The sequence below is a fragment of the Ursus maritimus genome, unplaced genomic scaffold (assembly GCF_017311325.1).
Source record: "Ursus maritimus isolate PB19 unplaced genomic scaffold, ASM1731132v1 scaffold_33, whole genome shotgun sequence".
Lineage (NCBI taxonomy): Eukaryota > Metazoa > Chordata > Mammalia > Carnivora > Ursidae > Ursus > Ursus maritimus.
In genome coordinates this window covers 29,671,699-29,692,407 of record NW_024425897.1, presented here as the reverse complement: position 1 = coordinate 29,692,407, position 20,709 = coordinate 29,671,699, and the positions used below count along the sequence as shown (strand labels likewise).

At 63.8% G+C, this 20,709-nt stretch overlaps 1 protein-coding gene across 1 annotated transcript in view; it reads right to left on the bottom strand.

Annotated features, from left to right (window-relative positions):
* LOC103678893 (fibrosin-1-like protein) overlaps nucleotides 1-20,709 on the bottom strand; it is an 86,567-nt gene that overhangs the window by 11,482 nt on the left and 54,376 nt on the right. Inside the window, 4 exon segments of the mRNA XM_040620059.1 lie at nucleotides 171-385; nucleotides 1,363-1,583; nucleotides 1,683-2,001; nucleotides 4,486-4,531. Of these exon segments, the coding sequence (XP_040475993.1) occupies nucleotides 171-385; nucleotides 1,363-1,583; nucleotides 1,683-2,001; nucleotides 4,486-4,531 (801 nt within the window).

The window sequence follows — 20,709 nt, the reverse complement described above, 5'->3', positions numbered from 1 at the left end:
AGAACCTCACGACAGGACCCAGAGAAGGACCAGAGGGAGGGGCCAGATGGACAGACGGACAGAAAGGGGCGGCGTCTGCCGGTGTGCGTGCGGAGAGCGTCTGCGTGTGCCTGCTGCGTGTCCGGCCGCCCGGGCCGCCCCCCGCCCGCCCGCACGGGGGGCCTACGCACCGGCGGGGGTGCGGCGGGCGGCAGGAGCGGCGTCGGGGGCAGCCCCGCGGGGAAGGGGGCAAATGTGTGTTGGTGCTGGTGTGTGTGCTGGTGTGTGTGTTGGTGCTGGTGGAACTCCGCCCGCAGCAGAGCCCCCGGGCCCAGGGGGGCGCCGGGCCGCTCAGCGCTCTGGACCAGAAAACGCGCGTTCAGCTCTTGCCTGAGCAGCTCGTGATCTACAAGAGAAAAAGAGAGAGAGACGGAGAGGCACGTCGGCCGCGGGCTCCCGGCGGGGCGAGGCGGATAGTCACCTGGCACTGGTTTCGGCAGGCCAAGCCGTGGTGGCCGCTCGCTAGGTGCGGGCCCCAGGGTGGAGGTAAGAGAGGTGCCTGTGACCAAGTACCAATCACAATCCCCGAATGAGGCTGGCAATACATGATTGGCTGGCTGAATGAGATCAACAGGCTGGTATCTAAAGGCAAGAGAGAACACCGTGAGCCCCCGGTGCCCCCGGAGCCGGCCGCAGGGGAGCCCTGCCCCCCAGCCCAGCGTCCTGGTCCCATCCCAGGGCGCCGAGCTGCCCGGACCTGCGTTGGGCTGCTCAGGACTTTACAAAGAACTTGGAGACAAGACCCCGGGAGAAATCTTCGACGCCCTGATACTTGGCCTTGAAGGGGGCACCTGCCAGAACCAAGCAGGGAGGGAGAAGCCAGGCTGCCGCCGTTCACCGGGAAACCCTGTTCTCCAGGACTGAGCTCTGCACACCCCCACGAAGGGCCCGAGGCCCTCGTCCCAGACACACTGGGGATGAGGGACTGCAAGGGTCACAGCAGGCCCCAGAAGCCTTTGCTGGCACAGCAGCGGAGCCGCCCCAGGTCCCCCTTCCCTGCCGGGCCTGGCAAGGGCTCAGGATGGAGCAGGGGCCGCGTCTGTTTCCGTGTGCACACAGGGGGCACTCGTGCGCCTGCATGCACGTGCACAACCCAGGCCGAGGCAGGAAGCTTCCTCTGCACCAGGCAGTGGGACTCCCTTGGGAAAGGCAGCCTGCGGGGCCAGGGCCCTGCCATCAGCCCCTGGGGTCGGGAGCAGGTGGGGCGGGCTTTGCCTCAGGAGCCCGCACCCCTTCGCTGGGGAGACCAAGTCCCTCCCACCGACCCAGACGGAGGATCCCAGAGTGGAGGGGGACAGTGGCCCGGCCCCAGCCAGCACCTACCGGCAGGGTGTCCTGGGACGACCAGGCTGTTGGCTGGCAGCGCCGGGGGCGGGGGCAGTGTCGGGGGGGCGGCGAACATGGCCGCCGCGTGGTGCTGGTGCTGGGCCTGCGAGCGGAGCGCCAAGTGTGAGGTAGACAGGTGGGGGCCCGGCCCGAGAGGCGACAGGGACGCGTGCTTCGCGAGCCCGAGGCTGGCGCTGCTGCTGGCGCTGCTGCTCCTGCTGCGGGGAGCGGGGCTCAGTGCCGGGGGGGCGGGCCTCCCCGCAGCCCCGCCCCGGCCCCGCCCCCGCGGCGGTGCAGCCCCGCCCCTCCCCTCCCACCTGAGGCTGTGCAGGCCGTTGGGCGCAGCCTGGCCGTGGCCCGCGAAGGCGCCCAGGGGCAGAGGCACGTGCGTCGGGAGCGGGGCGCGGGGCTGCGGGGGCGCGTGCGGCGGCTGCGGGGTGAGGCGGGGCAGGGCGGGGGCTTCCTTCTTGACCGGCTGGCTGGCCGGGGCGCCTGGCGCAGGGCCGGCGGGGGGCGCGGGGCTGCGCACCGTGGGCAGGAAGGGCGGCTCGGCGCTCAGCTCGCGGCTGCGCTCCAGGCCCGAGACTTTGGGCGGCGCCCCGGCCTTGGCCTCGGCCTCCTCGCCCAGCGTGGGGCCTGCGGAGAGAGGGCCGGAGTGAGCGGGGCCGGACTCAGGGCTGAGCCCCCACCCAGGCCACACGGGCCAGGGCTGGGGAGGGCTGCCGGCCCAGAGAGCCCGCAGCGACCCCACTTCACGGAAGGGCGGCAAAGTGCAGCGCAGACTCGGCTCACGCAGGGTGCTGGCTCCGAACCTGTCGCCCGCGTGGACAGGCGCTTCCTGCCACTGCCTCCCCCTCGGCCACACCTTCACTGTCGCCCTTGTCGCTGAGCAACGCGCTAGTGGCCTGCTTTCTTTCTGAAACCACCCAGGGGACCCGCGGCCTGGGGGAGCCTCTCCACAGGGCTGGCCCGGCTGGAACCTGGTGGGACGACGTTGCTGCTCGCCACACTGCCAGAATGCAGGTCGTCCCCCACCCTCGCCACACGCACTGTCCCTCATCAGCTGAGACTGTCCCCCCTTGGAGCCGTGCCTGTGTGCTCAGGACTTGACCTTCTGCTTACTCATCCCAAACCCTCCTTTCCAGGCAGTGTCTCAGGTCACATGCCCAGAGGTCAGGTGGGTAAGGAGTACCCAGAGCAGGCTAGGCAGAGGGCACGTGTCCAGGCCAGAGGAGGCTCTGTCTCCAGCGGACAATGGCCGGGTTCCCAGGAGTGGGGATTCAGGTTCCTGATTGCGGTCTCCCTGTTTGGCCTGCTGGCAGATTTCACTTCCTCCTGGGGCCCACGCAGGCACCTGCCATGCTGAGTGCAGCAAGAAGCCTGCAGCTGCAGGGCCATGAGACCCAGGCCAGCAGTGAGACCCAGAGGACTCTGCTGACCCTCTGGGAAGTCTCCTCCCCTGGCAGCAGGAAATGGCTCCTTCTGTCTCCTCTAGGGTGACACGGCCCCCTGTGGCCACCAGCCTGCATCTGTTAGCTCAGGGACAGAACCAGGGAGGAGGCCACGACCACCACCACTGCCATGAGACTGGGGACTGAGGCCTGATGGCTCATGGCACCATCTCTACCCACTCACTCACAGCTGCCAAGGGGTGCTGGCCTGGCGTCTGACCTCTCTTCTGCCTCTCCTCTATCTCCTCCAGCCCCTTGCAAAGTAAGAGCAGCCACAAGGATGGAAAGAGGCGGGTGTGGGCTGGGCAGAGCTGGTGTGCCGCCAGGGCCCCAGCCCTCCTGCAGCCTCTCCCCTCACTGGGGAAGCATGGGCACTACCAGTGATTACCCCTGCTATGAACCTCCCTGGGCACTGCAGAGCCCTGACTCGTTTCCCAAGCTCTGCCTTCGCACTTGAGTGGACCTGGTAGTGGGCTGAACTGTGCCAAAAAGCCATGTCCAAACTGCAATCCTTAGCACCTGTGAATGTGGCCTAATTTGGAAAAAGGGTGTTTGCAGATGTCATCAAGCTAAGAATTTTGAGATGACACCAGTCTGGAACAGGGTGGACCCCAAACCCAGTGATGGATGTCCTTCTAAGACAAAAGGAGGCAGCCATGGGAGGTGGGAGGGACATGGCTACAAGTCCAGGGACACCCAGGAGTGGAAGAGGAAGGAAGGAACATCCCTTAGAGTTTTTGGAGTGTGGCCTTGCCAACACCTTCATTTCAGATTTCTGGTCTCCAGACTGTTGAGAGGGTAAGTGCCATCCATTTTGAGCCATACGGTTTGTGATTATTTGTTGAAAAGACAATGGTTCTGTGTCACACTCTGTGGGATGCCAGCAGAGTGTGCCTCTCTCCCGAGACCTGTCTGGCCTCCCCTACCCTGACTCTGTCCAGCATGAGTACGCTTTGCTGAAATGCTTTGATCTGAGGACGAGACTTCTCCACCTGAAGCAGGGGGAGACCATGCCCTGCTCCCAGGCCACTGGGACTGGTCACTGCAGGCCCCCACCTGTGCTGCAAGGCCTGTTGCGTCCAGTTCTATCTAGACAGAGCCTTCCAAGCCAAAGGGCCCCTCCTCTGTGCTGGGGGACTCACTCTCTAGAGCAGTGCTGGCCAGGAGAGCTTTCTGGCAGCATGTGCCTGTGGTACTCGTGTGGGGGCCGCCAGCCAGGTGGTGGGGCTGCTGCAGGGATCTAGTCCCTTCATGGCAATGCTAGCCACGTACGCAGTGCTGGCTCTGGCAGCCAGCCCACACAGCCGCAGGATGCCTCAGCAGGTGCTAGACCACAAGCTGCCAGTTGTCCTCAGAGCAGCCGACCCCATGAGCCTGGGGAGGGTCTGGGAACATGTCTTGCGAACGGTCCCTGGGAAGGGGCAGGAACCCCACTTTGGGAACCATTGCTCCTGACTTCTGCTTTCCTTGTAGCTTTTGCTGGGGGGCTGTAAATCACAGCACATAACCCCTGCCTCAGGCTCTGCATCCAGAACCCGACCCATGATAGAGCATAACCTGGAGCCCACTCTCTTGCCCAAAAGGCCCGCCATCCCTTCCCATGATGACTTCTGGAATGTGTCCTGTCCTTTCCTAGAGGCTAGGAGGTGAGGCCAAGGGACACGCTTACCTTTATCGGCTGCCGGGGCAAAGAGCTTCTCAGAGCCCACAGATGCCTGGAAGACAGAGAGGACGGTCAGAAACCAGAGGGGATGAAGGGCCTGGGGGTGAACTTGGCTTCTACCCCTGCCCCTAGGACACAGGTCTGGACAGGTTTTGTGCATGTGAGGGCTGCCTGGCCTGGTGTTCTCCTGTGTTCATAGCCGCCACCCGGGAGGGTGACCATGCCCAGGCCTGCTGCAAGCAAGTGGGCACACAGGTCACACAGCCCACGATCAGGGAATCGAGGATGCTCAGCAGAGATGTGGGGCTTCAGTGTGGCCCTGCCAGGGCGGGGGGGCGGGGGGGGAGACGGACTGGGACTTGGGAACTCAGGTGCATCTTGGCAGAGCCTGCCCCAGGAAGCCGAGGACTCCGCTGGGCCTGGTGCTGGAGGGTGGAGAAGCGCTTGGGACTGAACAGGCTGCAGGACGGCACCTGCCATGCTTTGGTCCGAGTCACAGACCTGGGACCACGGCTGTGACGAGGTGCCGAGTGTCCACGTGATTTCTGATGGACCCCATCTCTCAGCCTCTCTCCTGTGTAGACGCCCACATGCACGCAAGGTGGCGGGACGTCAGGGTGAGGACGTGGCCCTGCGTGGAGGACTCTGCCACAGCTCACGGAAGGAGCTCCATTAGACTTTCCTGAGTAGACCTTTCTTTTGATGGGTTGTTTTTTTTAAGTTTTATTTTTAAGTAAACTCTACACCCAACATGGGGCTCGAACTCACAGCCCTGAGATCAAGAGTCGTGTGCTCCACCAACCGAGCCAGCCAGGCGCCCCACTAGTTGACTTTTTAAAAACAGCTTCACTGAGCTGTAATTCACAGGCCATACAATTTACCTGTCAAAGGCGTACAATTCAGTGGTTTTAGTGTATTCGCAGCTGGGAGCAACTGTCACCTCAGTCAGGGTTGGGACATTTTCATCACCCCAAAATGCAACCGTGAGTTCTTCAGCCATCGCCCCAGCCCTCATGTCCCCTGGCCCCAGGACCACTGCCTCTCATGTGTGTAGAGGTCCTGTGCTGGGCTTCCCGGTGGAGAGAGCGGCCAGGAGTTGCCATGGGGGGGGGTGGCGGGGGACCAGCACCAAAGAGCATGAGGACTCTGCCGTGAGGACAGCCACCGTCAAAGCCAGGCAGCAGCAGGTGCCAGCGAGGGTGCAGAGAAGCTGGCGACCTCGAGCACTGCTGGCGAGAAGGTGTGGACAACGGTCCACAGGGTCCTCACAAGGTTGGACATGGAAAGACCACGTGATAGCAGCAATCCCACTCCTGGATACGTGCTCCCCAAAACTGAGAGCAGAGTGTCCAACAAATGTTTGTGCGCTCACAGGCATGGCAGCATGACTCACAGGAGCCGAGAAGCGGGCATGGCCCCAAGTCCATCGGCGGGCGTATGGAGGAACAAAATGGTCCATACGCACAAGGGACACTACTCAGCCTTAAAAAGGAAAGAAATCCTGACACCTGACACTCCCTGGATGGACCTTGAGGACCCGGTGGCGAGAGAGGCCAGAACGGGACAGACACTGGAGGATCCCACGTATCTGAGAAGTCAGATTCCGAGTAGATGGGGCGCCGGGGCGGGGTGCTAGGGGTGTGCCAGGTGGAGTCTGGAGGTGGACGGAGGCGCCGGCCGCACAGCACTGTGAATGTGCCTAATGCCTCTTCACTGTGTGCTTAGAAATGGTTAAGATTACTCAAGCTTTGTTGGGTGCATCTTACCACATTTACACAAATTAAAAGAAAACACGAGGGAGCTTTCCGGGGTGATGAAAGCGTTCTCTGACGGTGCTGGTGGAAACACAGTCATAGGCATCTGTCAAAGTGCATCACGCTGCATACTCGAAAGGGCAGCACCTTACTGCACGTAAGTGACAGCGGGAGGGAGCCAGTGATGCGCTCCTGACCCAGGTCTGTGCATGACCCAGGCTGCACGCCACTCATCTGTGGGGAAACGGTGTGTGATGGGAGCTGGCCGCTCGGCAAAGGGGAAGCTGCTCCCTCTATCAGAATAATTCCAGACTGACCGGTGGTGTAAATGTGAAAGACAGACCATGAACGCAGGACAGAGCCTGTCACTGCACGACTTTGCAATCACACTGGAATGGGGTTAGCTTTTTCTGATCATGTCCCCAAACCCAGGACCAGGAATGAAAGAGGTGGTAACACAGCCCCCAGAACACAGCCCGGTGCCCCAGGAGCCGGGCCCCGGCAGGCAGGCTGTGGGTCCTCATGCCACGTGATCTCAGGGTGCTCACGGAGGCCTGGGGGAAGGACCCCTGACAGGTGAACACGATCCAAGGTGGGCCTCAGACGCAGGAGGCTCCAGGCGGGGAAGGTGGGTGCACAGACTGCACTCTCCCCCGTGTCTGAGTGAGCGTGGACAGCCGTGCATGGAGGGGTCCTTCCTGCCGGATCTGCCAGACCGTGGAGGCTGTGTGTGACCTTCTCACCCACTACCAGCCGGGTGGGACACGCTGCACCCCCACACGGGGGCACCACGGCCATGACCTCTTCTCTCCTGAGTTTGTTTCCTTGCCAGTTTGTTTTTTCGGGCACATTCTACATGGTGAGTAGTGGCTGTTAGAGTCTCTGGATTACCACCTCACCCCCAGGAGACCCCATGGGGATGAGGGGTCCACCTGAGCTGGGGGGTCTGCAGGGGCAGGGTGGGGCAGGCTGTCAGCCCTGGTGGGGGAGGGGGCACTGCAGCCCAGACTCTGGTTCCAGACACGGCCAGCACCATCTGCCCCTCGGGGCCAGGCCCCCAGTCTGTCTGTCTGCAAAGTGACGATGCCCAGGACCAGGAGGAGGACAGCTCACTCCAGCAGGCTCGGCCCCAAATCTGCCAGGAGCGATGACCGCTGCACCCCCACACTATACCCTGCCTGATGGCACACGCGTCACCACCCTCCCAGGGCCTGCCCTGTGACCCCAATTCTCCCTGGACTGGACCCTCACCATGACCCCAGGACCACCCTGCAGTGCCTGCGTGACAGCCCTATTGTCATCATTATGACCTGGGCTCGTTAACACGCCCACAGGTGAATTCTCCACGAAGCCAAGAGTCTGTTTTAAATCCAAATCGGAACATGTCGCCCCCGACTCAAGCACTCCAGCGTCCTCCCAGCGACCCTACTGCAATCTGACCTTCCCTCCGATCCTGGAAGGCTATGAGAGGCCGGTGTGGGTCCTGACCCTGACCCAGCTGCCCCCCCCACCCGCTCCCAGCCACCAGGTGCCGGCACAGGTCTGAAGGTCTCTTCTTGCTTGGCTGCCTCTCGGCTGCTCTGGACGCGTGTGGGCACGGCCACAGGAGAGGAGCCGCTGTGTGCCAGCTGCTTCCTCTAACGAGCGCCCCGTAAGGTCTTCATCATCTCCTGCGCTGACAGGCCCTGTGGGCCGCGGGGACGGTGCCAACTGCGCAAGCAGCCTCGAGGGTCCCAGCTCAGCGCCACTGCCAGAGGGCGCCTTACCTCTCGGCAGCGCAAATGAACGAGCTCAAGGCCCGGCTGCTTCAGCGGCCACAACCATCGGGGGGAGTCCAGGCGGGGAAAGGGCAGCTGCAGGGGTGGGGAGCCAAGCCCCAACACGGTGGGAGCCCCCTGTTCTGACACGGCATTCCCATCTGAAAAAGGCGGTATCAGAAAGGAACGCGGAGAAGCGGCAATGAGAAAGCGCCTGTGTTCTGTGGGGCATGACTCCTCCTGGTCCCAGCCTGGGGGGAGGGGGAGCAGGCTCACCTAAGGCCCCACCGGTTCAGTTCAAGGCCTGGGGCTTGAGCAGGGGCCAGGAGGTGGCGCCCCAGGCACTTGGAAATTCTAGGGGAACAGTGGAGGGGGTGAGGGGGGAGTGTCTTCCCCACCACTCCCCACCCTGGATGCCAGCCTGGCAAAGGCAGGAAGGAAGGCACTTTCCCAGGTCCATCTGGTCCCCCCACCCCCACGGCCACAGAGGGCCCAAGTTCAAGTTTGCTTGGGGAAGTGGAAGGATCCGAATCCTTGCAGGGGTCCGGGGAGGTTCCTGGACCACAGTGAGGGGCCGGGACATCTGGCCAGGCGCAGCCATGCCCACCTAGGAATGCCCACGGGGCAGGCATCCTCAGTCCGCTTTCCCAGGGCACGCAAAGAGACTGCTCCTGCTGGAGCTCGCCTAGCACAGTCCCTTGGCTCCTTCCCTTCCAGGGGCAGGGGTCGGGAGCTGGCCAGCTGACCCGGGGGGGAGGGGGGCAGCCCCAGTGCAGCCACCAGACCTGTGCAAACAACTTCCCGAAGACCATCTACTGGGATGTGACCCAAGCAGCCACATCGTCTCTAAACCTGGCACTGAGCCAGCGTGGGGGCGGAAGAAAGGGGTCACTCCCGGGCGAAAACACAGGTGGGAGGTGCCCAGGCTGCAGGTTCACGGTCTTGATGGAGGGGGCACGCCCGGGAGGGAGAGTGTCATGACCGGCACTAACTCCCCTGGGGTGCCCAATCCTGGCCGCGGGCGGAGGTCACCGCGCGCTTTGTCTTCGAGGACCCGACCCGCGGGGCAGCCTCCGCTCGGATACGCGGCACAGCCTCCGCCGGCCGCGCCCCGCCCCAGACAAAGAACTCCAACTCCGGGCAGGTGAGCGCGGAGTGCGCCGGGAAGCGGGGTGGCCGAGCCCCCGCCGGGGCGCAGACAAAAGCGCGCGTCCCCCAAGACGCCCGGCCCCGCCTCCGCCGCGGGCCCCTCAGTACCCTGGCCAAGGCCCGGGCCCCTGTGCAGGGATGCACCCCCGCCCGCCGGCCGCCACGTGGGCCGCGGGGACGCAGCTGGAGACACACGGGGTCTCCGCGCGCCTGGCTCCCGGGAGGGACGCGGTGGGCAGAGCGCCGGGGGCCTCTCCTGAGCCCCGCTCCTCTGGAGGGGGCGGCTGCTCTCTTGTACCCGGCCCCCGAAGTCCCGAATCCCTCCCCGGAGCCACCAGCGCGCACTCACCGCGCGGGCGCCCCGGGTCTGACGCGCTCTGCAGGCAATTGCCGCTAGTCCTCGGGCTGGGGCCGGGGCCGGAGCCGGAGCCGGAACCGGAGCCGGGCGGCATGGACGCGGGCGGCGGAGCGCGGACCCCGCCACCTCTGCCCGTCGAGGTGGCCCCTCTCCCGGCGCGCCCTGCCTAGCCGGAGCCCGGGCCGGGGACGCGCATGCCGGCCGCGCCGCCTCGGCGCGCTCTGGGTGGCTCTCGGGGCGCGCGGGGCCCCTGGCGCCGTCGGGCGCGGCGAGGGCCGGACAAGGCGGCGGCGGCGGCGGGCGTACTGTTGGCGGGCGCGCAGGCGGCGGCGAGAGCGCGGGCGGGCGGGGCGGGGGCGGGGCGCGGACAGGCCCGACTAATCCAGCCCCGAGGCGCGGATCTGCCCGCGCGGGGCAGCAGGCCGGTCGGAACCTGGTTATTCCCTCTCCACCACGAGGTCAGCTCTCGCAGCGCCCGCTGTGCTGAGCGCTTTATGGGCCCGACCCCCTCCGACTCGCAACAAGTTATGCATGGCTCCTAAGCCCAGTTTACAGAGGGGGAAACTGAGTCACCGAGCGGCGAGGAAAGATGACAGTGCTTGTACATACGTACGATGTAAGCCCCGCCCTCCCTGAGGCTCGGTTTCACCATCTGCGAAACGGGGATGCACGGCGGGGAAGGGTCCAATCAGTTACTGCAAGCGCAAACGGCTACTGCGGGCACGCGCGCCAGAGCCTCCTGGCTGCTGGGCGGGAGGAAGCCCACTGCAGATCCAGGCGAACCACTGCCCCTTGCGAATGCCCGCACATGCGGACACTGAGCCAGGCACCCAGGCAGCCCTTAGGTGCACCCGCAGCAACAGGCCTCTCCATTCCAGAGCGCACAGGCGGGGCCCCAGGACGCCAGCGGCACAGCTTCTCGTCAGGAAACGCGCTGTGAGGCAATCCACGCACAACACACGCTCGGGGGCCCCAGGAGGTCAGCCGTGGTGGGCAGTCCAGGGACCCCTGGCTTAGAAGGCCAGGTTCAGAACCTGCAACCACCTGCTCCAGGCTGCGAGAATCAGTGGCCGGGTCTACACTGGGGAGTGTGCTGCGTAGCCAGAGAGACTCTTGGTTACCAGCTCCAGGATCCCACGCGCTGGCTAAATATACACGAATGAACACATTTGCAAAGGACACAGGTAATCTGCAAGGCTCCGGAAGAAACGGCTAACAGCGCCACTCGTGGTGGGGACCTTAAGTCCTTTTGTTCTGCTTGAATTATTTACCAAATACATGTATTCCCTTCTCCTGGCAAATTAACACCGTTCCCCCAAGTCCTGCTGTTTCCTGCCATCAAGACAGCCAGCACCTGCTGCGTGTCAGATGTCATGCTATATGCCCTAATACTGGGAAATCATGGGGCCCTCGTGCTTACATCCTTTGGGGACACCCCGTCACCCCTATTGTATTGATGAGAAAATGGAGGTAGAGACTTGAGAGGTGATCCATCCGGGATGGTGCAGCTGTTTTGCGGCAGAGCTGGGATTTGAACCCCAGCAGTATGACTGCGGTTTCTATGGGCTTAGCCAAGACATGCTCTTCCTCTGGGAAGGCAGCAGAGGCCAGACGTACTGGGAAAATCGGGGGCTGGGGAGGAGGCTCTGCCTCACAGGTGACTGTCTTGGGCTCCTCACCTGCCACATGCACCGTGTAGGGTTATGAGCTCCTGCACACAGCCCTGGCCCCAAGGCCTCTGGCAGCAACGGGGAACGAGGGTCATGCAGGTGACCTAATCCCAGGAGTCTGAGTACTTACCTACATGGCAGAATGGAATTAAGGTTGCTAGTAACCAGCCGACCTTGAGATAGGCAGATGATGGGGACGGGGGGCAGTGTAATCACAGGTCCTCACCAGGGGAAGGAGATGGGAAGACGCCAGTCTGCTGGCTGTGGAGACAGGAAGGGCCGGGAGCTAGGAGTGTGGGCGTCTACTGGAGCTGGAAGAGGCAGGGAACAGATTCTCCCCTGCAGCCCCAGCGGGACAAGCCCGGCCCCGCCCTGACCGAAGCCGGCGGAAACAGGACAGTGAGACGAGTCTGGTGGCCTGCAGCCACCAGGTTTGTGGTGGTTGGTCGCCGCAGCCACAGGAAGCCCCCACGTCTGTATCCAGGACTCCGATGAGGGGATGGAGTGCAGAAAGACCAGCCCTTGGGGGGCTGTCAGCGCACAAATGGCCCTCAGCAGGCCTGGGTCCTGCTTACAGCCTTGTGGGAGCCGCCAGCAAACACATGGGGAAACAGGCAAGACAAGTGCAAATGGGGTGGGAGGAACGGCCGTGGGGATGGGCAAAGTGATGGTGTGCTGCTCGGAGCGACAGTCAGGGAAGCCCTTCCAGCCGGGGCCTCTGAGCAGGACCAAGCTGAGGGGAACTCTGGGGAAGATGGCTAACACCCCGTGCAAAGGTCCTGAGGTGGGAGCAACCTGGCAGGGCCTCGAGGGAGCTTGGGTGTTTGTGTTGAGCAAGAGGAAGTGGCTCCAGGTTTAAGCAGGAGAGAGAGAAAGTCTTTAAGACCCTCTCTGTAGGACCCACCATAAGGCTGGGGTGGGGGGTGGGGAGCAATGGGCCTAGCTGGGAGCAGCTGGGACAAGCCAGGCAGCACGGTGGTGGGGCCTCTCCTGTGAAGGAGATGGGACTGTTCCAGTACAGTGGCGGGTGGCCGTGGTTACAGGAGCTGGGAGCTCTGCAGGGGGAGGTCAGCCAGGGGCCTGCACGGAGCCCTGCTGTCCCTCTTGTCCACCATGGGCTTGATGCTGAGGCCTAGAAGGGCCCGTATGGAAGGAGCAGGGGGAGGGGCCAACAGCGTACACAGGCCCGGGGGGAGTCCCAGCTCTGTCCTTTCTTCGTACCCTGGGCAGGTCCCACCCTCCCGGGGGGCAATGTACACCAAGTCGGGTATTCCTCACTAACTGAGCTCTGAATTCTCACGGCCCCCCCAAGCGCGTTCTATTGTTGTGCCTTTTACAGAGGACAGACCCAGGCTGGTGGCCAGGCTGCACCCACGCTCCAGCTGGCTGGAGACCCTACCCCTGGCAGAGCCGATGGGGGTGGGGACAGCAGGTGGGGGCCGAATGGTTCTGCTGGGCCAGTCCAAGCACCGGCAGGAGACGCCTGGAGATGCGCCGTCCAAAGGGGGAGCAGCCCCAGCCCAGGGGAAGCCTGTCTTCATGTCCAACATGGTTCCCAAGGCCACCGTCAGGCACTGATAGTCCTCGAGACAGTCTTCTGTGCACGGCATCCCCCCAGCTGGGGGAACCCAGGGCAGGTCTGTCTCTGTGTGTAGAAAGGCAGGCAGCATGACATGAAAGATCTGACAAGGTATGAAATCCGGAAGGAAGCAGAGGGGCAGACTAAGAGGAGGGGGAAGGCAGCGGCCAGGGAGCACAGGGCTTCCAGAGGAACCCACGCTCATCAGACCAGGATGTAACTGTCTGTCACCCGGGCAGCACCCCAGGGGAGGTGCCTGCCCCCCTGCCCGGGCTGCCTCTCTGGGGTAAGTGGACGCAGAGTGTGCAGATGAGGAAGGCCTGTGGGAGACCAAGGACAGGGCCCTGTGGGAGGACACCAGTGTGGCTGGGGGGCTCAGGGAGGTGCCAGGGTGCCCTCCCGTGCCTCACTGCCCAGCACGGGCCCTGCTCCTGGCCTTGGTTCTCCCGGCCGTGTTGGGAGCGTGGCCTCCCATGGAAGGTCCCCACGGGGGTGGACTGGCGGGCTCAGCTGAGGCCAGGGTGTGGGGCAGGGTCCAGGGTGGGTCCTTGCTAATCGGCACCCAGCGTTGGGTGGGAAGCGAGACCAGAAAGACCCACAAACCCCACTAATGGGCTGACAGAGGGTGAAATCAGACCCTGCTCTTCCAGCCAGCGCTGCCTCCTCCCTGACCAGGAAATGCAAATTCAGCGCGAACAGCTACGAGAGGAAGTAGAGACCTGCCAAAGACGCGGGAAAGGCTGCGGAAAGCCCGGGAGGGAGGGTCCGACAGCACCGGGCACCGGGAGAGCTGAGCTACAGGGCTCTGAAGGCTGCAGGCCCCAGAGGAGGCGGGGCCATCCTCAATGCCATGGCCGTGGCTGCCATGTGGCCCTTGCCGTCCAGGAGGCGGACACGAGCAGGACGGGGCAGCCTGCCGCACTGGCTGAGTGGTGGCCCCAAAAGACACGTCCACCCGGAACCTCAGAACGTGACCGTATGTGGGATTAGGGTCTCTGCAGGGGTGACGAAGAGAAGGATCTCGGGTCGCCTGGGTGGCGACTCCTGATTTTGGCTCATGTCATGATCTCAGGGTCGTGAGGTCAAGCCCTGCATCCAGCCCTGTGCTGGGTGTGGAGCCCGTCTGGGATTCTCTGCCCCCCTCCCTTCCCCTCCTTTCTCTCTCAAAAGAGAGAGACAAGGATCTTGAAGTGAAATCATCCTAGATCAGGGTGCCCTAAATCCAAGGACTCTGTCCCCCCAGGAGGAGTCACAGAGAAGCCACATGACAACGTAGGCAGAGATGGGCAGGATGCAGCCACGAGCCAGGGACATCTGGACGAGGTGGACGAGGCAGGAAGAACCCTCCCCTCGAGGCTCGAGGGAAAGCACACCCTGCCCACAGCTCGGTTCTGGACTCCTGGCCCCAGAACCACGGGAGAATACGTTCCTGTTGGGTCAGCGGCCTGACCTGGACTCAGGTCCAGTGAGGCAGGGCAGGCGCCCTGAGCAGCCCGTCCCGGGGGGAGGGGTCCTCAGCTGGCGTCCGGAGCAGAAGCCATGAGCCCCACCGGGCTTTCTGAGGAGAGGGCTGGGGGGTGCCCGTGAGTGTGCACACAGAGCGTAGGTACGTGTAACGGCACTGTGTGGTGTGAACACACGTGTGCGGGCGGGAAGGCACGTCTGTCTCTAAGGCTCCCGTGGTGGCCCAGCACTCTTACGGAGGCGGCAGGCAGGCCTCGCCTGGAAGGGCAGGTAGCCCTTCCCCTCTGGGGGTGGGGGGCTGCAGGCCCCCAGGGGTGGGGTGGGGCTAGGTGGGACAGTCACCCCAGGTCCTGCCGGGGGACCTCCGAAGGGCAGAGGCCTGTGGTGGGGCCAGGGTGGGTGTGGGTGCTTGGACCACCTGGGGCTCTGGTACTGAGCTGGTGGAGCAGGGAGAGAGGCTCGGCACCTGGGGGTCAGGGTGGGGCGTCTCGACCCCCCTTGGACCCCTGCCCCACCCACCCCACTTGTCCTCAGGCTCTCACTGCATCTCAGAGCATCTGGCTTGCTTATGTGTGCGTAGCCTATGCCTGGCCCTGAAAGACCCTGGGGTTCCCACCCTGCCCCCACCTGCCCTGGAGGTAAGGACCCCCACCCAAAAGCCTTCACTAGGCCTGGGAGCCCCCAGCCCTGCGAGGCCCGTGAGGTTAGCAGGGCAGGTGGGGTCTGAGGGGCTGTGAGCCCTCTGGGCACAGAGGGGAGCAGGCCCGCAGGGGAGCAGCCTGACAGACCGCCTCTCTGTAAGCCCCCCACCCCAGTCAGGCCTGGTACGACCTGCAGGGGGTGGACACGGGGGCTGCCCCAGGCCCACAACCCCTGTCCTGCTCGGCTAGTTCTGGAAGGGCCAGAGGGTGGTGGGCAGGAGGGACAGACAGCCCCCGCATCTTCTGGGGTGTCACGTCTACTGAGCTGGAAAGGGGCAGCCAGTCCTGCCCCGCGTGCAGGCGGTGTGACCCCAGCACCCCTGCTTTCTGAACACAGCAGCCCCTCCCACCAACATCTGCCCCCACCAGCTCCAGCTGGGCTCTGTGAGCACCCACAGAGGCAAGGCCATGCGAACGCGCTCTCGAGCGGTGGGGGAAGGCCGGGCAAGATCAGCGGGGCCCCGAGGCGCCCTGCAGCTGCAGGATCCCAGCACAGGGGAAACCCATCGTCCCCTCCGGTCTGCCGTCCCCAGGCTCCAATTCACTCGGGCTCTTGCAGCCCAAAGCATCCTGGCCTCCCTCCCCTCCCTCCCCTGACCTGCATCTTCTGGGCCCCTGGTCCTAGAAAGCACTGTCTGCCGTGTGCCGTGGCCTGAGACCGGGGCATTACTGCCCCACTACGGCAGGAGAACAATGGTCCCCATGACACCCGTGCCCTAATCCATCACCCTACGGGGCCCAGGGATTTACAGACACAGTGAAGGAGCTCTCGAGGAGGCAATGAGCCCGGAGGGCCCCAGTGGACCCCGTGTGACCACAAGGGTCCTTACAAGAGGGAGGAGGAGGGTCAGGGTCAGAGAAGCTGTGAGGAGAGGCCCCAGAGCCCAGGAAGCTGAAAGGTAGCAAGTGTTCTCCCTGGAGCCTCCCGAAGGGACCAGCGAGGCTGACACCTTGATCTGGGCCCCGTGACACCCATTCCAGACTCGTGACCTCCAGAACTGTAAAACTTGAGCTGTTTTAAGCCACCGAGTTTGTGACAATTTATCACAGCAGGTGCTAATCCCACCCCCACCCTTGCACTGGGGGCCCAGGCTGCACCCCCTCTGCTGGGATGCCATAGCCTGACCCTCCCCGGGGCTTCCAATCCTGGGGAGCGTATCACTGGAGGCCTGTAGGGTTATCTGGGGCCAGGTGAGCTGATGGTCCTCGCTAGGACCTACCTGCCACACCCAGTGTCTGTCTGGACCCGAGGCCCTGCCTTGGACAGACCCATGGGAAGACACACTCTGGGCTCAGCATCCCTAGGCCAAAGCGCATGGCTCAGAGGGGTGGCTGGCGTCATTTCCACACACGCCCGCGAGGCACTCCCTGCACCTGGGCTGTGCTCCTCTAAGGCCGTGCCTGGCAGGACGTCGGACGAGGGGACAGGAGAGCCTCCCACAGACTTCTGGGCAGCTGTTCCCAGGAGTGGGTCCAGGAGAGACACGCGGGGGAAGCCCACTGTGAGCAGGGGGCTCCAGGGGCCAGCAGGACTTCCTGCACGTCCTCAGAAGGCCCCAGCCCCCCAGGACACACGCTGGGCGCTGCCACGGCATCAGCCGTCCTTGACCCAGGGTCCTACAGGGTCCAGCAACTGAAGGGTTACTGCTGCAGGGCAGGGAGCTCCAACTCTGGGCTGCTGTGTGGTCTGCTAGCCCTCTCCTCACAGTTCACAGGGATCTAGCAGGGGGACCTCAGGAGCCTCATTTCAGAGAGCAAACAGAGGTGCAGGAGGACCCCAATCAGGCATCAAGGAGCCTGGGCCAGAGTGTGTGTTCACTGCAGACACAGGGCACAGAGGGGGCAAGGGGAGCGACCGCCCACTCGCCTCATTTCGGGCAGCCCCCAACCTGCTTCCTGGGAGCCAGATGCTCCCCCCAGCCCCTGGAGTTCTCGCCTGCACCCCAGACCACAGGCACCTCTAGGACTCCCATTTAGGGAGAGGAAAATGAAGCCCAGAGGGTATGGGCCGGCCGTGGAAGTGCCGATGCCCACAGGGGACCCCGGGCCCTCCCGGCTGGCCAGCTGCCTGCGGCCCCATTCCTGGTCCTGCTGCTCGAGCTGGCAGAGGCCAGGGCTGGGGGTACGTCCTCACAGGGGATCCCACAGATGGGCCAGACAGACAGACCTCCCTCGAGGGAGCGCTGCGGCCACCGGGGGGAGCGCTAGCCAACCAGCCACCTGGTCGGGCCACTGGGACAGACTGCAGCCAGTCCAGGCCCAGGAGGCTGCCTAATGAGCCCCACACAATTTTTCACCCCATATTTTTCCAATAAAAAAGCAGTTAGACACCAACCGCAGCCTTGTGGAGGGGCCATCTGGTTGCCTGGCTCCCGAGCCTTCTGGCAGCACAGGCTCCCTTCCCCGCCAGCAGCCAGCGCCCAGAGCAGCATGGGGGGGGGGGAGGGCCAGGTTGGGGGCTTGCAGAGCCCGGCATGGGGCGCCCACGGGGTGAGGCCTGCTCTTCCAGGAGAGGCAGCGACAGAGAGGTCTTCCTAGCTGGCTGTCTGTGCCCCAGCCTCCAGGGCTGCTGCAGGGTAGACAGAGGCCTGCTGGTCTCTGTGCGTCTGTGTCTTGGACGTGGATCATCCCCAGTGTGTCTGCGCCCGGAGCCAGGGGCAGAGCCCGAGGCCAGTGGGTGAAGGGTGGGTGGGCTGGCAGGAGCCCGGCGGCGGAGCAGTGAGGGAGCCATAGAAGCTGCAGGTGCATCTGACCTCAGACCGGGGCAGGTGTGGGAGGAGCGCCCTGGCTGGAAGAGAGGGAGCCTGAGCCTCCGTCCGGGAGGAGAGCTCCCAGGGGACGACCAGCCAGCCACACTTGCCGCAGCACCCAGCACACGCGTTCAGTCAGTGCGGACGGACCCAGGGCCCCGAGCTGCCCAAGCTGCGTGTCCAGCTGCCTCACCAAAGGTCTAGAGTAGCCTTGCCATCTCCAGCCCACTGTGCAGCAAGGGACGGGACAAGGGGAGCTCCTTCCAACTCTGTGTAGCGCACGAGTGCCCCAGGGCTGAGCGAGGGTCTGGGAAGCATCCCGCGGCCAGGTCCCAGGGGAGGGCGTGCTGCAGGGGGACGCCTCTTTCTCTCGCTCCCATGTTCTTACAGCTCTGTAAAACCAGCGCTTTGCCATCCTGCAAATACTGTGGAGACACGTGGCCTTCCTCCCCTGACCAGCTCCTCCTGGAAGGGGCGAAAAAGCTCACCCGGCTGTGCCCCTGGAGGAAGGTGGTGGGGAGCCGCAGAGCGCAGAGGCTCCTGGGAGGAGGCCCTGTCCCATGGCGGGTCAGCTGGACTGGGGTGGGGAGGACAGGAGGGATGGCAGCTCTGGGTGAGCGGGCACTGCAACCCTCTGGGCTGCACCTGCTTCTCGATGGGCTGGGAGGAAGTTACCCGCCGCCCGGGAACCCAGCCTGGCTAGAGGGAGGCAGAAGGAACTTGGGTCTCTCTTGCTGTCCAACCTCACACGGTGCGTAATTAGTGTCCCCACGTAGCCCAGAGGGACAGGGACCTCTTGGGACAGCGGTTCCCCACTGCACTTGGAACAAATCTGAGCTTCCTACTATGATTTATATAATGTAGCCCTCTGAACTCATGCTCTTTCCCTCCCTCTTTGACTCTGCTCTGGCCCCCACTGGACATTTTGCACCAACATTATCCCTGGCTCACCATGCAGGTGATCAGTCATTCTGCATGATCAGTGGTGTGGGGAGGTGAGATGCAGATGAGATGGCTGGTGCTACAGCTGCCTTCATGGGCCAAGGGGGTGTGGAAGGAAGCCATATACCAAGGATGGCCACAGACAGGCCATGCCAGCCTGGAGGGCCCACACCTGGGCTTCTAGGTGACAAATACAAACCCCTCTATTAAGGCAGTTAATTCCACTTTCCATCACAGCAGCCAAATGCAGGTCCTAACCACCGTGGGGCCGTGTGGGAGAGAGTTGGCATCTGCACCTTGGAAGCCAGGGCTGAGGGTTGGAAGTTGACTGTGCAGGCACTATGGGTCTCTGCATCTGATGGGGGCAGATCTGTGAGCAGATGAGCAGAGGGGCTATGTGTGACCAGATGAGAAGCAGAGGGCGGGGGCGGGGGGCCGCTACAGCAACCAGACCCGCAGTGCAGGTGGCCACGCAGAGCCTGGTGAGGCACCATGACCCAGCCAGTGCTGACCAGGCATGACCCACCCGTGGTGTCTGGCAAATTCTCCTGCAGGGAGCCATTGATTGCTCCAGGCAGCCCGCCCCACAATCAAACAGCTCTGGGGCGCAGCCCGAGCGCGCACCGACCCAGCCCATGCTGCCCCACGGTCAGTTGCATGGGCTCTCGGCCTGGCCTCTGGCCTCCATCCCAAGCTGCCCAGGGACACACGCCAGTGTCACAGAAGACCCAGGTGACCAGGGAGGAGGCCTATGCCCTTTTCCTGGCTCTCCAGCCCAGGGGCTTTCTGAAGCACAGTCCGGCTCTCTCTGACCTCAAGGCAATGTCCACCCACAAACAGGAGCTCACAGTGGCTTCACCCTGCGCTAACTGACTCAGAGCTCACGGTGGCCCAAAGGGGGGGGTCTCCATCGCCCATGAACAGGTGGGGACACTGGGGCCCCTGGCTCTGGCCTCACTGAAGCTGGGGATGGGGGTGGCATGGCCTCCCACCTGCCCTGCCGTGGAGCCAGGGGCTGTCCTAGGCCGGCGGGGCCACCACATCACCCGTGCAGATGGCTCACCGTGGCCATGGCTGGGGCCCAGCACACAGGTGGGAGAAGGCTAACTCTGGCCACAGCCTTCCTTCCCAGGACCCGCAGCTACGAGCCCCAGTGGCAGTCTGAAGGGGGGTCTGGGCCGTGTGGCTGCACCTGGCACAGCGGAAAAGTGTGCCCCAAAAGAGACCCCAGCCAGGCACTCCGGGCAGGGGGCTCAGGGACACAGGCTTCTGCCCTCCTAAAACTCTCCAGGGCAGGGGTTCTTCCCTCGGGCTGCACATGGGAATTGCCAGAAAAACAAGAATCATGAGTTCCAGACCCTGGCCTGCACCCGTCCAGAGTGGGCTCTCAGCCCACACCCTCCCGACCGCACCTGCCCCCGTCCCTCGGCCAGGCTGGGCCGGTCCTCAAGCGCTGCTCAGGACTGGCCTGCGGGCTCCCCGCTAGGTGTGAGTGCCGAGGAGGCCGCAGCTACAGCCTCTTGCTAGCCCCTGGCAGTGGCCTGCCGCCTGGTCCAGGGGCATCAATGGCCACTTCAGCAGCGGGGCAGTCAGAGCTGCGCCCTGGGGCCTGCCCTTTCCTGCTGCCCAGTCTCCACCACCCAGAGTCCCCACTCTTGTAGCAGGCATGGGCTCAGAGATAGAGGGAGAAATAGGTCAGGGCCTGCAAGGACCCTGGAGGGCTGGGGCCAACCCTCTGGCTGCCCAAGAGGAGGGGGCAGTGATTCTAGGCGTGGTGCGACCTGGAGGCAGAGTCAGGACTCCGACACCCGGAAGGAACCAGCTTGGCTTCTTCTGTGGAAGAAGGCCAGGGGCCCTAGGCGGGGGCAGCCAGCAGTCTCAGGGCCTCAGAAACCCCTTCCTCTGAGCCCCTCCGAGCCGCCACTGGCTTCAGAGAATGCTCCCTGCAAGGTGGTTTCAGATAAAGGAGGTGCGGGAGGCGAGGCGCCAGCCCAGCCCCGTCCCCAGGCCCTTCACTAGGGAGACTGAGGAGCACCGCTCTGCAGAGGTGCCCGGGCCGCTGGCTGAGCTCCTCTGCCCCAGGACCCAGACAGTGGCGTTCATTCC